Source organism: Hoplias malabaricus, chromosome 11 (assembly GCF_029633855.1).
Source record: "Hoplias malabaricus isolate fHopMal1 chromosome 11, fHopMal1.hap1, whole genome shotgun sequence".
Lineage (NCBI taxonomy): Eukaryota > Metazoa > Chordata > Actinopteri > Characiformes > Erythrinidae > Hoplias > Hoplias malabaricus.
In genome coordinates this window covers 22,735,151-22,749,073 of record NC_089810.1, presented here as the reverse complement: position 1 = coordinate 22,749,073, position 13,923 = coordinate 22,735,151, and the positions used below count along the sequence as shown (strand labels likewise).

Here is a 13,923-nt window from a genome sequence, read left to right as displayed (position 1 = left end):
GTTTCATGTGTTGTAGCTTTTTAAGACCCATGGTGCATAAGATAGCAATTAAGAGTACTCCTATGATTAACATAAAGTGGTTCAAAGGGGAAAGATCAAAGCCTGTGTTTTTAGATTCCTTCCTACTGCAGATCACTCTTCAGGATCCGGTTTACTGCTTCTACTAGCCTTGTTTCATTAGAGCACACTCCTCTGGATTGTACTTTGCACATGTAAGTAAACATACAGAGCCTCAAGAACACACTTTTTATTAAGTGTCCATATATCTTTACTGTTACACAAGGAATGGCATAGCACCAATTACACAAGATAAATGTGTTGGACAGAGTGATTTAAAAAAAAAAAAAAAAAGCCAGGGTGTGCGTTTTAAAGAATTCAGTTCTTGAAATTTACATTTCTGAGGTTTCCTTAGGAGACCAGTATACACCTCGAAACACTTGCCCTCCAAACAGATCCATGCTGACTTGCTGACCCTTCTAAAGCCAAATCTCTTTGCTCTAGACATCTTGTTCAGTGTAAACGTTTTTGTGGTAAGACTTTTCACCCTTCACACCTTCTGTTCTATAACATCCATCACCACTTCAGTTTCCACCTTGACCCTTGCTGTGGTAGTTCTATGTATTGTGTGCATGTGTCCATATAAAAGGGATATTTAGGTAAACTTTGGTTTTTGAATCCACTGACATATTTACATTGTAAACAGTGCCGAGGGATAGTCTGAGAAAGGCATTGCTTTGGAGGCATTGTGGAATCAATATCAGAGCAATGATGGAGGTCCTCCCACTGAGAGTAATTATAGTCGTGGCTTTGTGACTTGGTGCAGCTGTTGCAGAAAGTAATAACACTGCAAATGTAGGTGAAGCAGGCGGGGTGAGATTGCTGTTGGTCTTTAGTTTAGAGCAGCAGAAACAGCTGAATGCACCTTAACCCCTCTTTGTCTTTCCCTTTCTTCTTAGATGTGGGACAGAAACAGTTACCTAAAGAAGCATGCAAATTACCTGCTCTGCTTAAATGCCTGTTTAGAATTTTCCCTCTGTCCACAGGTCCTTGGAGATGTTCTGCTGGAGCTCTATCGGGCTCTGAAGTGGGTGGTACGCTCAGACTCGGACCAGGTGGCTGTCCTCCATGCTCAGCTGGCCCTGGAAGAGCTGGATGATGTCATGCGGAGGTTCATTTTTCCTCAACAGAAACTAGAAAAAAAGATAGTAGTTCTTCCCTAAGTCTGGATGTTCACTCAGCTTTATGACATTAAGTAACAGTTCTCACAGACATAAACACACAGTTTCAGATTGTAATGTTATATACAGAATTGTTTCTCTTGTCTTTGCTTATTTCAGTCAAAACACCAAAGAGTGATGTTTTACGAAGCAGGGTTATTCAGTTAATCAGATACTATCTGGACTGTCAAAATAAAAGACAACTAAGAAATACTACAATTTTACTGTGAATTTTGGCTTCCCCTTAAATCCCTTTTTTTAGATTGTATATTACAGAAATAAATCTGTTTAAAAAAATAAATCCTGTTTAAAATATGTTTCTCATGCACATTGAGGACCAGGTGGTAATGATTCTGCTGTGAAACCAGCTGTCAGCCTATTGTCATTGGATGCATAGAGGTCATTGGGCAGCCTGAAACAAAGCCCAGCACAACAAATATTAGATTTGTAACCCTCCACACACACCGCAAGTCAGCACCTTCCTCAGGAGCAGTAAAACGGCATGTTTTGCCTTTTTCAGCCTCACTGTTTGTGCTACATATAGAAAAAGCACATTTGTGACATCTTTGGAAACACTGTAAGACAAGACAAGGCAAGGCAATTTGTCACTCCTTGTAAATGAGTTGTGGTTGGTCTCTGCCCCCGAGCCACTGGGTTTTTGAGATGTGGATATATACTTTAAATTGGTTTATCCATGAATATATATGCTGCTTCATTAATGTATTTGTGACAGAGAGGAATAGTGCACTGTGAATACTTACTACTAATATAAATATTTTTTTAAATATATATTCATGGTGGGCGGCACGGTGGCGCAGCAGGTACTGTCGCAGTCACACAGCTCCAGGGGCCTGGAGGTTGTGGGTTCGATTCCCGCTCCGGGTCACTGTCTGTGAGGAGTTGGTGTGTTCTCCCCGTGTCCGCGTGGGTTTCCTCCGGGTGCTCCGGTTTCCTCCCACAGTCCAAAAACACACGTTGCAGGTGGATTGGCGACTCGAAAGTGTCCGTAGGTGTGAGTGTGTGAGTGAATGTGTGTGTGTCTGTGTTGCCCTGTGAAGGACTGGCGTCCCCTCCAGGGTGTATTCCCGCCTTGCGCCCGATGATTCCAGGTAGGCTCTGGACCCCCCGCGACCCTAAATTGGATAAGCGGTTACAGATAATGGATGGATGGATATATTCATGGTCCTGTTTTCTTAAATACATACTCTGACACACATTAACACACGTGAAGCAAGGTTCTTTCTTTTCAGATTATTCCACTTCAAAATCTCGTATGTCTAAACAGTTCATGCCTGGGCGATTACATTACAGGGTGCATTTTCATGCATTTATGTTAGCCTTGTAATTTCTGGTGGTTTGTTGGATTTAACTTTCTGGGCAAAGCTGGGTATAACTAGATCTTGGATGCACAAACAAATATTAGAATACATCACATATACAGTTTGTTCACTTTCATCATGCAGATGGATGTCAGGAGCATCACTGTATGTTCACATCTAATTCAGACTGAGGATAAGGTCATTTAAATACCTTTAATCATGGAAATTATTGCTGGCAGACAAGAGTTCTTCTAAAAAAGTAACAAACTGAACTGAGATTTTGTTATTTTTCCAACAGTGTTTAAGTTTATTCAGAGTGGTGTGAAAAACAAAACATGCCATCCTGTTGGTGTAAATAGGATGAGTGTTTAGACAAAAACAGCCAGCCTACAGGAAAGGCTACAGTACCTGAAAATACCACTTTTCAATAGTGGTAATTGCTATTGCCAAAAAATTAAAAAAATCTCTGAATCTCTGGATGCATGAAATTTTGAGGTGGATGTGCAGAAGACTCCAATGGGTTTACTTATGTTCAGGACTGCAAGAGATCAGGACTCCAAGGCTAAACTGGGCATGGCAAAAAGCCACCAGTTCTGATAAACAGTCAGACTTTGAAGCACAAACTGCAATCTGCCTTGTTTGAACAGTTCATTGTTGGAGTAATGGCATACATGGGGCCCCAAAATACCAATCAGATGTAGTTTATATCTAAATGTAATTTTGCTGACAATGTGCAACTTTTTATGGGCACAGAATTCCCATTTAGGCCACTTTCAGGATAATGTGATCCAATACATGTGACAGACTTGCATTTAGTGGCATCGCCGGTCACCAGATCTGAATCCAGTAGTGCACAAAAATATGGTGTTAAAACAGGACAGTCGCAACATGAATGTGAGGCTGACATATCTTAAATGTAATTTTCTGGGTGTGTGTGTCAACAGGAACCAGAATCAGACAGTTTTGAGAGTGAAGATGCCCTATGCATTATTAGAATGGTGTTCTTATGTTGCTAGAGAGTGTAAAGTAAATAATAAGAATTGGGTAGATATTTCTAATTATAATTATACATAGGATAAGATGTAAAATATCCTATGCCAATCTATTAGAGCTTCACATAGTGCCCACCCTACTCTTGTCCTACCTGCAGCCACAAAATTTCTGTTATCAACTTTTGTTGCTGTGGCTGCTTATGATCTAGTCAGCAACCAGCTACCCTTAACAACTAAGGTTACTCATGGAGTCTGGCACATGAGTACCCAAACCACCCACTGCATCAGATGGGCACCTTCCTTCATCTGTGTTTTGCTGAATTAAGCCCATGACACCACCGGAAGGCTCAACAGTAAAGTCAACCAGTTCCAAGCCACCTTTACAGCCCTACCAGTCCCTTAACCATCAACAACCATAAATTCACACTGGCAACTAAGGTTGTACCTAGCCTCACAGGCACCGTTAATGCATGCTCAGTGCAACCAGTTCCATGTGATCTTTACATGCTACATCACAAACAATCACAATAACACCTCTACAGTTTATTACCCCAACTAGTCAGTGCTCTCCTTATCCATAGTCACTAACTAGACCTCTCAGCTGTTTCTGATAACTCCTTCACAGCTGCACTTAGTTTCCGGCCCCTGATGCTGAACTGCACAAGCAGGGACGTGGCAGACTTGGCTACAAATACCCTAACACCTATTCCCACCGGTCTTTTCATTTGCCTGCCACCTGCATTTTCTCACCTCAACCGCCAAATCCACATATTTCAGCTTCTTCCTTTTGAATGTATTATTTACAGTTTACATTCAGAGTACAGCACCATGTCTGGCCTCAGTGTAGTTAACTCTGTGACTCTAGGCAATTTTCAATCTCGTGCTTCACCCCATCTACAAATATTTATAGCCTGGGCACGCTCTTGAATACATTCCCTCTCACGTACACTCCTAACAACTTTATTACTACAATCACTCATCAGTGCATTTACCTCTAGGTGTTTTCTGTCAAACAAATGCACTAAGACCCTTAGCACCTGATTATGTCACCATATATACCAATCCTGCAACAAACTAACCTTACAAGCTGATAGTATATGCTTCAGCATGCTAGCCCCTGTATGTAATCTACAACTAGGGTCTTGACCTAGACACTGTCCAAGATTTTGTGACATTGGAAGGAAGTCATAATTTGCTCCCAGCAAAAATATTATATACGGCTTGTCTCCATCTACCACATCTCTGTGCCGTTGCCCAAGTGATCTTTTGCTTCTCTAGATTCCCCCAATGAAGCCACTGGCCTTGTTTTGCCTGTGATGCTACTGTTGCGCACTGTGATTCCTCTTCCTTCTCATGAATAAAATTAATCATCATTTGACTTCTCTCTAGTCATGTGCCCTTACTAAAATCTTTCAAAAAATGACCTGACCCAAGGCCCAGTCCTCCGTATTGCACTTAGACAATCACATCCCTTAGTCCGAATGAGCTCCTGGCTACCTGCACGGCCACTTGTGGATTCTACTTCCTTCCTGCTTTTGTGACTGGCTCTGATGCTTTTACCATTGCATGCTTAGAGCCTAACAAAATCATCTTGTGACTCACCTTTACACATTTAAATTCCTCAACTAATACAAGCCAGTAAGCCAAACTTCAGAAAATACAATTTCATCATCCCTGGCAAACATGATCTATCAATTCTATTAACAGCTTTCATGAGTTCAGCCTCTAGACCCACAACTTGCCCTGTATTATTTAGTGCTGCACTATACCATATATGTAAGCCCACTGGTCCCTACAGTTCCGTAGGGATGATTTCTCCTTCCATCATAACATTTGACATTAGCTTAGTGGTTGGTACGTTCGCCTCTCAGCGCTGGGATCTTGGGCTCAAGTCCCATCTGGGTGGAGTTTCCATGGTCTCCCCGTGTCTGTGTTGGCTTCAGATATAGTGCCCAGATATGGATTGGCGCCCTGTCCTGGGTGAAACCCTAGTGCCCGATGCAGTCCTACAGGTGGAAGGTCATTCCTGGTTGAGAGTACATTGTGCGCATTTGGATGCCGCTTCTCGCCAGTGTATGTGGATTGAATGTTGAGTGTTACTTGTAAAGCGTCCTTAGGTTTCCAGAAAGGTGTTCTCTCTTTCTCTCCCTCTCTCTCTCTCTCTCTCTCTCTCTCTCTCTCTCTCTCTATATATATATATATATATATATATATATATATATATATATATATATATAAAATTAAATGTTTTATTTTCCCTTTGGCTTAAGTTTTTGTATAAATTATATAAAAATAAGCATTTGTATAAATTGTATTTGAATTATTTGCTTCCTTATGTCTGATGTTCTTCATCACTGCTATTGTCATACAAACATACTAGCCTCAATATAGCATCAAATTAATATTGCTGCATCCAAGGATAGACTGTATGCATTGTCCCTCTGGTTCAGAGCCAAGGACATTCCCTCAGTGTGGGGGCTGTGATGCAAGTGCACAGCTTTAAACTACACGTCTCCCCCTTCCACCCCAGCATGACCCTGCTCTACTCTCCACTGTTGCTCAGCCATGAAAGAGCTATTACACTAATTACCTCCTAGCTGAGAGAGAGAGAGAAAGTGATGATTTTTGAGGGATCAATTTAAAAACACAGTGTTTCTTGGGCTAAGGAAGGAGGTTAGCAACCAGATTGGAATGTTTTGGTATTGAATGGTATGCAGTGTGAGTATTGATTATGACACTACATTGCATGCAGTCATCTCTCTCTCTATCTCCAAACCCTCCTTTTTCTTTCCTTTTTTATTCTGTGATATTCTTGCTCTCCCTGACTCTGTCCCAACCTCCTCATCAGTCTGCGTTGGACCTGCAGGCTGTCAGCAGCAGGGGTGCAGGGAGGAGGGATGGATAAATAAATAAGCCCATAAAGGATGCATTGAAAGTGTGTGTGTGTGTGGCTAAGGAGTGGGGGGGTGTCCGCTCAAACAGTTCTGAGTCTTGTGGTAGCTGGCTGCACTGCAGAGTGGGGCAGTGGAGGGGAGAGACTGTGTAGAAGTAAAGGACAGGGGTAGAGAGAGCAAAGCAGGATGGTGTGACAGCAGAAAGGAGTTTGCTGGAATTTGGGTTGTGCTGCAGAGAGGTGCACAACAGCTGCCACTGCAGCACTGCTCACGCTAAGGCATGGAGAATGAAAGACAGAAAGAATGAAAGAGACACAGAGAGCCCTCAGCACCTGCGCCTGGTCTAAGCAGGACATTCTTTCCACAGACTTGCTGGCCTCCTGATTAGGTAAGTCTGATGAGGTAGTTTGCATGTAGTGCCAATTACAAGTGATGAGTCCAATTTCTGCAAACTATGAGAACAGGCTTATGTCTAAAGACCAGATGAACAATAAGCAGACTTCTCCATGGTGCTGTCTTGCGAATGGCACAGTGCTGAACTGAGAGGCCTTCATGTCTGAGGACTTTGCTGTGGAACAGGAGGAAAAGAGAAGGGAAAGGGAGCAGGAGGAGGAACCAGGAAAAAGGAGGAGGAGGGTGAGGGTGCTGTATTTTTGGATGAGGGATCTCCTGAATTAAGGGCTGCTGGAATAAAGATGTAGTGTAAGCAAGAGGCAGAACAAGGAACGTGCTGTAGTGCTGCAGCAGAGAGAAGTGAAGCCGGACAACACACACACCCTGCAAGGCTGACTCCTGCGGGGCAGAGGGAGCCCACCGTCACTGCCACAGGGCTGGGAAGGTATGGAACACGTCAGTATTGTGTCTGGACTAGGATTTAGGAAGAATGCTACTCTATATAAATTATGTGTGTGTGTGTGTGTGTATACATATAGACACACACAGAATATATATATATATATTACATGCCGATCTTTAATTAAATTTAACTTCATTATAACATTAAATTCATTATAACAGTAAAAGTGGCATAGGAAACTAAGAGTGTTGGTAGGAAATGGGAAAGTATGCAAAAAAAAGACTGTGGGTCTGTAAATGACTACTCATTTCAGTTACTAATTTTTCAAAATATTAATTAAAAATTCAGGAGCATTGGTCTCTAAAGTAAGTACACGAACAGTTCTTGTGGTACATTTCCTGGCACTCTTGTCTGTGCCCCGAGGCTGGCTAGCTAACGGTAGGAGCAAACTGGAACACCTCCAAATTCTGTTTGAAGACATGAGACCTCTCCAAGGAAAATACCGCCCACATTAGTTTCCATGTCATCAGAGATTGACTTCATACAGGGGTCTGGTGGCCCTAGGAAAAGACCCTCCTGGGATTTACAAGTCACTAGATTAGATTATAACACCCGAGCAGGCCTGCGACATATCAGTTCATTAGTAGAATAGCCCAGTGGGGGCCAGGTTTTTCAAAGAAGTAGGGGCTACTTTGATCCTGTCATTGTGGATATATGTCAGTGCCTGTATTGCTACCTGGTACATTTTTATTAGTAGCATAATACTGTCTTAGAATATATATTAAAAATACGCTTTGCAGGAACATGTTTATTTCATGTAAAGAATATGTGATAATGTCAAGAACCTGCATTGTATTCATTATGATACACTTTTTTTTATTACTGCTGCACTCACATTTTTCAGACAAGTTTCAAAAAGCATTTCTCAGAGATGTACACAATATATACTTTTGCAGCAAGGAAGGCACACAACAAATTTGCAAACAACTGAAACAATATTTGTGATATGTGTAATAATCCTATTGTTTTCTTAATTTATTGGTGCTAATCAATTATTACTCAAAGCCTTTGAAAAATGGCAAACATTTAAACAGACAGTGTATATTTAGTTCACTGTAATTAGATATTTGTGTGAGTGCCTCCTAGTGGCAAGAAATTGTACTCTCATAAGTACTTTTAATCAGCATAAGTTTACCTTCAGTAATCACTGCGTCTCTGAATTATCTGTCTTAATTAAGTTTTATTACTGCCCTGTTACATTATCATAAGTTGAGGATTATTTAGAATTAAGCCTCTTTATAATCACTGTTTCTTTGCTGTGATCACTACTGCTGTGAATCCTCCAATGGAAGTCTTTTGGTAACAATCTCCTAGCCTCATAATTATTTTTGAACAAGATACTGACAGAAAACATCAACGTATTCTGAATCCAAAAAAGGATGTACCACTCTGACTACCAACACACTACTCTCTGAACTCTTTTTTCTTCCTCTCACCTGCACCCCTCCCCTCCTTTCCTCATCCTCTTGTGCTCAGCCCTCCTTCCTCTTGTGTTAAGTGCATGTTCAGAGAAAATCCTCATTGATTCCAACCCTCACCTGTAAGATAGTCTTTGCAGGGTCCACAAGACAAGTCTTTTCTTCCTGCAGTGCTTCATCTGCTCAGACTTTATGTTAATGGATTATGCTTCATCAGACTCCCTGCCTTGTTCTGAGAACTTCCCCCCCGCTCCTTAAACTGGATCGTCTACAGGAATTTTAAATCTACCTGAAGACCTCCCTGCATCCTCTCTGGAGCTTCAAAAGGACACAGATTTTCAGACAGTGCATTTGTTCATTTTTTTCTTTACTCTACTTCAGAGTTAGATCAGCAACTGTCAGGGAACTAAATACTATCTCCTGAAAGTGCCTCGTCTAAGTTCCTATATCCCATGGTGCAAAAACCTACCATGGCCAATGTGAGTAGTTATTGATCTATTCTTAAAGGGGGTCTTTTGCCACACCACTATTTGTAATATATTAAATGAAGAATTGCTGGCAAAACTGAAGCAATTGTTTGATTAGAGTATATAATAATACAGTAATAATGCAATAATAATAATAATAGAAACTATTATATATTGAAAATTCTATTGAAATTCTCTCGTTTTCAGTCCTATAAATTGGGCTTTAAAAGGTTAAAGGGACTAAAATCTCATTCCTGTACTTTCATCAAACTGTGTAGGTTACTTTTTTCATGTCACTCAGTGTGGTCTCTGTGTGCAGTTTTTGGTGAGAAAATAATTGTTTTGGGGTCCTATTGAGTTTGACATGATTTCTTTCTTCTTCCGAACATCCCCTAGGCTAAAAAGCCCTAGAGAAGCAGACCCTCTAATTAGGGTCAAACACCACCCCTCAGTGCCTGCCTGCTGTTCATTTCCCTGATCCTTCTTTAGTTCTTGTCTTTGAAGACATCACTTTTCATCGCTGCAGAGCCATACTATCACATGGTAATGGCAATACAATAGAAATGACAACAACTTCCATCACTTTTTCAAGAAAGAAGATATTTGATATAACCCAAAGAAGGACTTGGTAGAGCAACTACATAAACATGTCTCTTTCTGTCACTATAAATATCTGTGAGAGAGCCTGAGGAAAGAACTGTGCCAGAAAAAGCAATCTCCACTTTTGGAGCAGTGGGTTTCATTTCTTCAGTCTGATCAATGGCATTGGCTGTTATGATATGAGGGCAGTGAGTGAAGCAGCTCTTTCTTTCAGTGGGCAGGGGGTGCAGGAAGAAATAAATGGGGAGATTGTTCTCCACTCAGGATGACACAAAGTGGTAGCCAAGCCCTTCCAAGCCTTTAATTAGAAGTCATTAACCTGAGCAAGGGAGAGGAGATCAGTTTGATCATTTTCCCTATAGTCATTCAGTCTGTATTCAGGAACGTTTCCAGGACCAACAGAACTTTAGAATTGCTTTACAAACTGCTAAAGTTCTCTTCTCTCCTCTTTAACACACTCCATCTGAGAATGCTGATGGCTTTCCTCAGATTGTTTCTACTTCTCTCTTTCCCTAGTGGCCGCTTGGGCACTCTAAAAGTTATGCCTTTGTGTTTTTAATCACATAATTTATTGGCACAAAATTTAAAAAATATTGTGAGAGTCTTTGTAGGAGAAATGCACCAGAGAAATCAACCTCAAACACTGGGTCTGTGCCCTTTACAAAGTTGCCCACACACAAAGTCGTTCTCTCACTCTTTGTCTACTCCACTCCACAGATGCCCTCTCGCTGTGGCACAGCGGTACGGATCTTCATCACCACTCTGTTTGCAGCTGTGGTGCTCTTTGCCATCCTGCTGGCCTACGTGACTGGCTACCAGTTCATCCACACCGAACAGCACCACTTGTCCTTTGGCTTGTACGGTGCCATCCTGTCACTACATCTGCTGCTGCAGAGTCTCTTTGCTTTCTTAGAGCACCGGCGCATGAGAGGACCCTCACAGCCGTGCCACCTGCGACGCACTGTAGCACTCTGCATTGCTGCCTATCAGGAGGATCCGGACTACCTGCGCAAGTGCCTGCGCAGCGTGCGCCGCATCTCCTTCCCCGGCCTTAAGGTGGTGTTGGTGGTGGATGGGAATCGGCCAGAGGATGCCTACATGATGGACATCTTCCGGGAGGTGATGGGAATGGACCATGCAGGCTGCATGGTGTGGAAGGGGAACTACCACAGCAACGGGGCCAGAGATGCAGGGATTGGTTCGGTTAATGCAGAAGAGGCTGAGCGGGTGGCCAGGATTGTGCGAAGTTGCCGGTACTCCTGCATAATGCAAGAGTGGGGTGGGAAGAGGGAGGTGATGTATACAGCTTTCAAAGCACTGGGAAACACTGTGGATTATGTGCAGGTGAGTCTAAACGTTGGGTGTCTTGCAGACAACAGATTCGTCCTCAATTTAAGAAAATTTAAGAATTCTGTGTACTTTTAAGATTGATTTTAGTGATCCTGGAACAGACTGAAAATAATGATAAATTGCTTTTACTGAGAAAAAAAATGCTCAGACTTACCATAATTCCAATATTAAAACCTCATTACTCATCTCTGTGTGCAGGCTTAAAAGGCTCATTTATGCTTAACACAGATATTAACACACATGAAGCCTTCTGCTGGTACTCTGTTCATTTGTCCGTATTTGTGCACATACTCAGAAAGATACAGAACAGACTCAATAAATGTTCTATATATAAAAATTCAATATCATTACTACTTGGTCGTTAACCACAAAGAATAGCATGTCTTTGGTGTTTTCTAAAATCATATTTACTAATACTGATATTTGCCAGGCTTAATGCTATGCTATTCAGCTATAGCACCTTAACTTCACATCCTGTGTTCATGTTACTTGGAGGTCATAGGTCATGCCACTGCCTAGTCACCTGCACTTCGAGCACACCTGTGTGCTGTCAGCAGCCACTCATTACTCCTGCACAGCCAGTAATCAAAAGCTGAAGAAAACTAAGGGGAAATTCACAGTTCATTGCACATTAGCAAAATGCATTTCCATGTTGAAAGTATAAAGTCTGTTCTCTTTCAAATATAACTTTAATTTTGAACTGGTAAAAGTGAAGTGCCCAGCTGAGATACATCCATCCATCCATTATCTGTAACCGCTTATCCAATTTAGGGTCGCGGGGGGTCCAGAGCCTACCTGGAATCATCGGGCGCAAGGCAGGAATACACCCTGGAGGGGACGCCAGTCCTTCACAGGGCAACACAGACACACACACATTCACTCACACACACACACCTACGGACACTTTCGAGTCGCCAATCCACCTGCAACGTGTGTTTTTGGACTGTGGGAGGAAACCGGAGCACCCGGAGGAAACCCACGCGGACACGGGGAGAACACACCAACTCCTCACAGACAGTGACCCGGAGCGGGAATCGAACCCACAACCTCCAGGCCCCTGGAGCTGTGTGACTGCGACACTACCTGCTGCGCCACCGTGCCGCCCTGAGATACATCGTTTTGCAGTATTTTATCTCCCCAATACTTTAGGATAGTATGGATTTTCTTGGTATGTTGCTGCAATCCGAGCCTCTCTTTTGTACATCTGTAGGTATGTGATTCAGATACAGTTCTGGATCCAGCATGCACAATTGAAATGCTGAAGATTCTGGAAGAGGATCCAAAGGTGGGTGGAGTAGGAGGAGATGTACAGGTGAGATTTAAGATTTGAGATTTAAAAAGAAAGAAATAACAAACAAAAACATTCATACATAGAACAACTGTCATTGTGGTGGTACCCTCAAGGTACCGTCTCCAGGGATTATAATTTGTTTTTGTATTTTACACAGTTCTATAACGAAATCTTACAAATATTCACCTGTCCTACTGGAGAAGGAAATGCAATTTGCTTTTAGGTAACAACTGGACTTTAAAACCACTGTTCTACCTTTAAAAGTACATTTAACACAATCTGTACCGTTATTTTTCCTGACAGTGTAGGATATGTGTCACTCAAAATTATAGTAGGAACTTCACCCAGTAATAACGTTCCAATCACAGGGTCCTTATTGTTTTTAATTCTCTAAAATTTGCCCTTATTTGTTTTAGATCCTGAACAAGTACGACTCCTGGATATCATTCCTGAGTAGTGTGCGGTACTGGATGGCTTTCAATGTAGAGCGTGCATGTCAGTCCTATTTTGGCTGTGTTCAGTGCATCAGCGGCCCTCTGGGCATGTACCGCAACTCCCTCCTGCAGCAGTTCCTCGAGCCTTGGTACCACCAGACTTTCCTAGGCAGCAAATGTAGCTTTGGTGATGACAGACATCTTACTAACCGGGTGCTCAGTTTCGGCTACAAGACAAAGTTTACTGCACGCTCACAATGCCAGACCGAGACTCCTACTCAGTATCTTCGCTGGCTCAACCAACAGACTCGCTGGAGCAAATCCTACTTCAGAGAGTGGCTCTACAATGCTCTTTGGTTCCACAAGCACAGCCTCTGGATGACCTATGAGTCTGTGGTCACAGGTTTCTTTCCTTTCTTCCTGGTGGCTACAGTGATCCATCTCTTCTACCGTGGACGGCTGTGGAACATTTTGCTGTTCTTGCTTACCGTGCAGCTGGTGGGAATGGTAAAGGCCACCTATGCCTGTTTCCTGAGAGGCAGTCTGGTCATGATTTTCATGTCCCTCTACTCTCTCCTCTACATGTCCAGCCTCCTGCCAGCTAAAATCTTTGCTCTGTTGACTATTAATAAAGCAGGATGGGGTACATCTGGGAGGAAAAAGATTGTGGTGAACTTAATTGGGGCTGTGCCTGTGACTGTGTGGGCAGTCATTCTGCTTGGTGGAGTTGTTTACACCATTTACTGTGAGACGCAGGAGCCCTTCAGTGAGACTGAGAAGGTCCTGCTTATCGCTGGGACCATCCTCTATGCCTGTTATTGGCTCATACTCCTGGTGCTCTACTTGGCTATTGTGGCAAAGCGCTGTAACAAGAGGGAGGAACAGTATCATCTGCCCTATGCTGAGGCCTAGGATGTTTTTCTTTACTTCAGTGGTGCTGCCAAACAACTCATCTTGGCTTGGTTTAAAACTGCCCTCTTCTTCACTGGTGCTACACTCTATGCCATTTATCGTGCTATTCAAGATAAATAATTCCACTTTTGTAGGTACTTCGCACCAGCAGTCATAATTTAAATGGTCCTGGA

The 13,923-nt window shown here is 42.5% G+C and overlaps 2 protein-coding genes across 2 annotated transcripts in view; both read left to right on the top strand.

The window, feature by feature from the left end:
• The window catches only part of tango6 (transport and golgi organization 6 homolog (Drosophila)), a 23,471-nt gene extending 22,005 nt beyond the window's left edge, over positions 1-1,466 (top strand). The window contains exon 18 of the mRNA XM_066685699.1: positions 1,044-1,466. Coding sequence (XP_066541796.1) covers positions 1,044-1,220 — 177 coding nt within the window. The 3' untranslated portion in view covers positions 1,221-1,466. The remainder of the gene's footprint in view (positions 1-1,043) is intronic.
• A 5,696-nt stretch (positions 1,467-7,162) lies between these two features.
• Positions 7,163-13,750, top strand: has3 (hyaluronan synthase 3). Its single transcript, XM_066685712.1, has 4 exons — positions 7,163-7,260; positions 10,481-11,107; positions 12,324-12,425; positions 12,821-13,750. The coding sequence occupies exons 2-4, from the start codon at positions 10,481-10,483 to the stop codon at positions 13,748-13,750; spliced, it is 1,659 nt and encodes a 552-aa protein (XP_066541809.1). The 5' UTR covers positions 7,163-7,260.
• Positions 13,751-13,923: the final 173 nt, after the last annotated feature.

Excerpts from the sequence above, each read along its gene's own strand:
- has3 (XM_066685712.1), top strand. The coding sequence starts at position 10,481 with ATGCCCTCTCGCTGTGGCACAGCGGTACGGATCTTCATCACCACTCTG. Across the intron at positions 11,108-12,323 it reads ACACTGTGGATTATGTGCAG|GTATGTGATTCAGATACAGT; the intron begins GTGAGTCTAAAC and ends GTACATCTGTAG. Across the intron at positions 12,426-12,820 it reads GAGTAGGAGGAGATGTACAG|ATCCTGAACAAGTACGACTC; the intron begins GTGAGATTTAAG and ends TATTTGTTTTAG.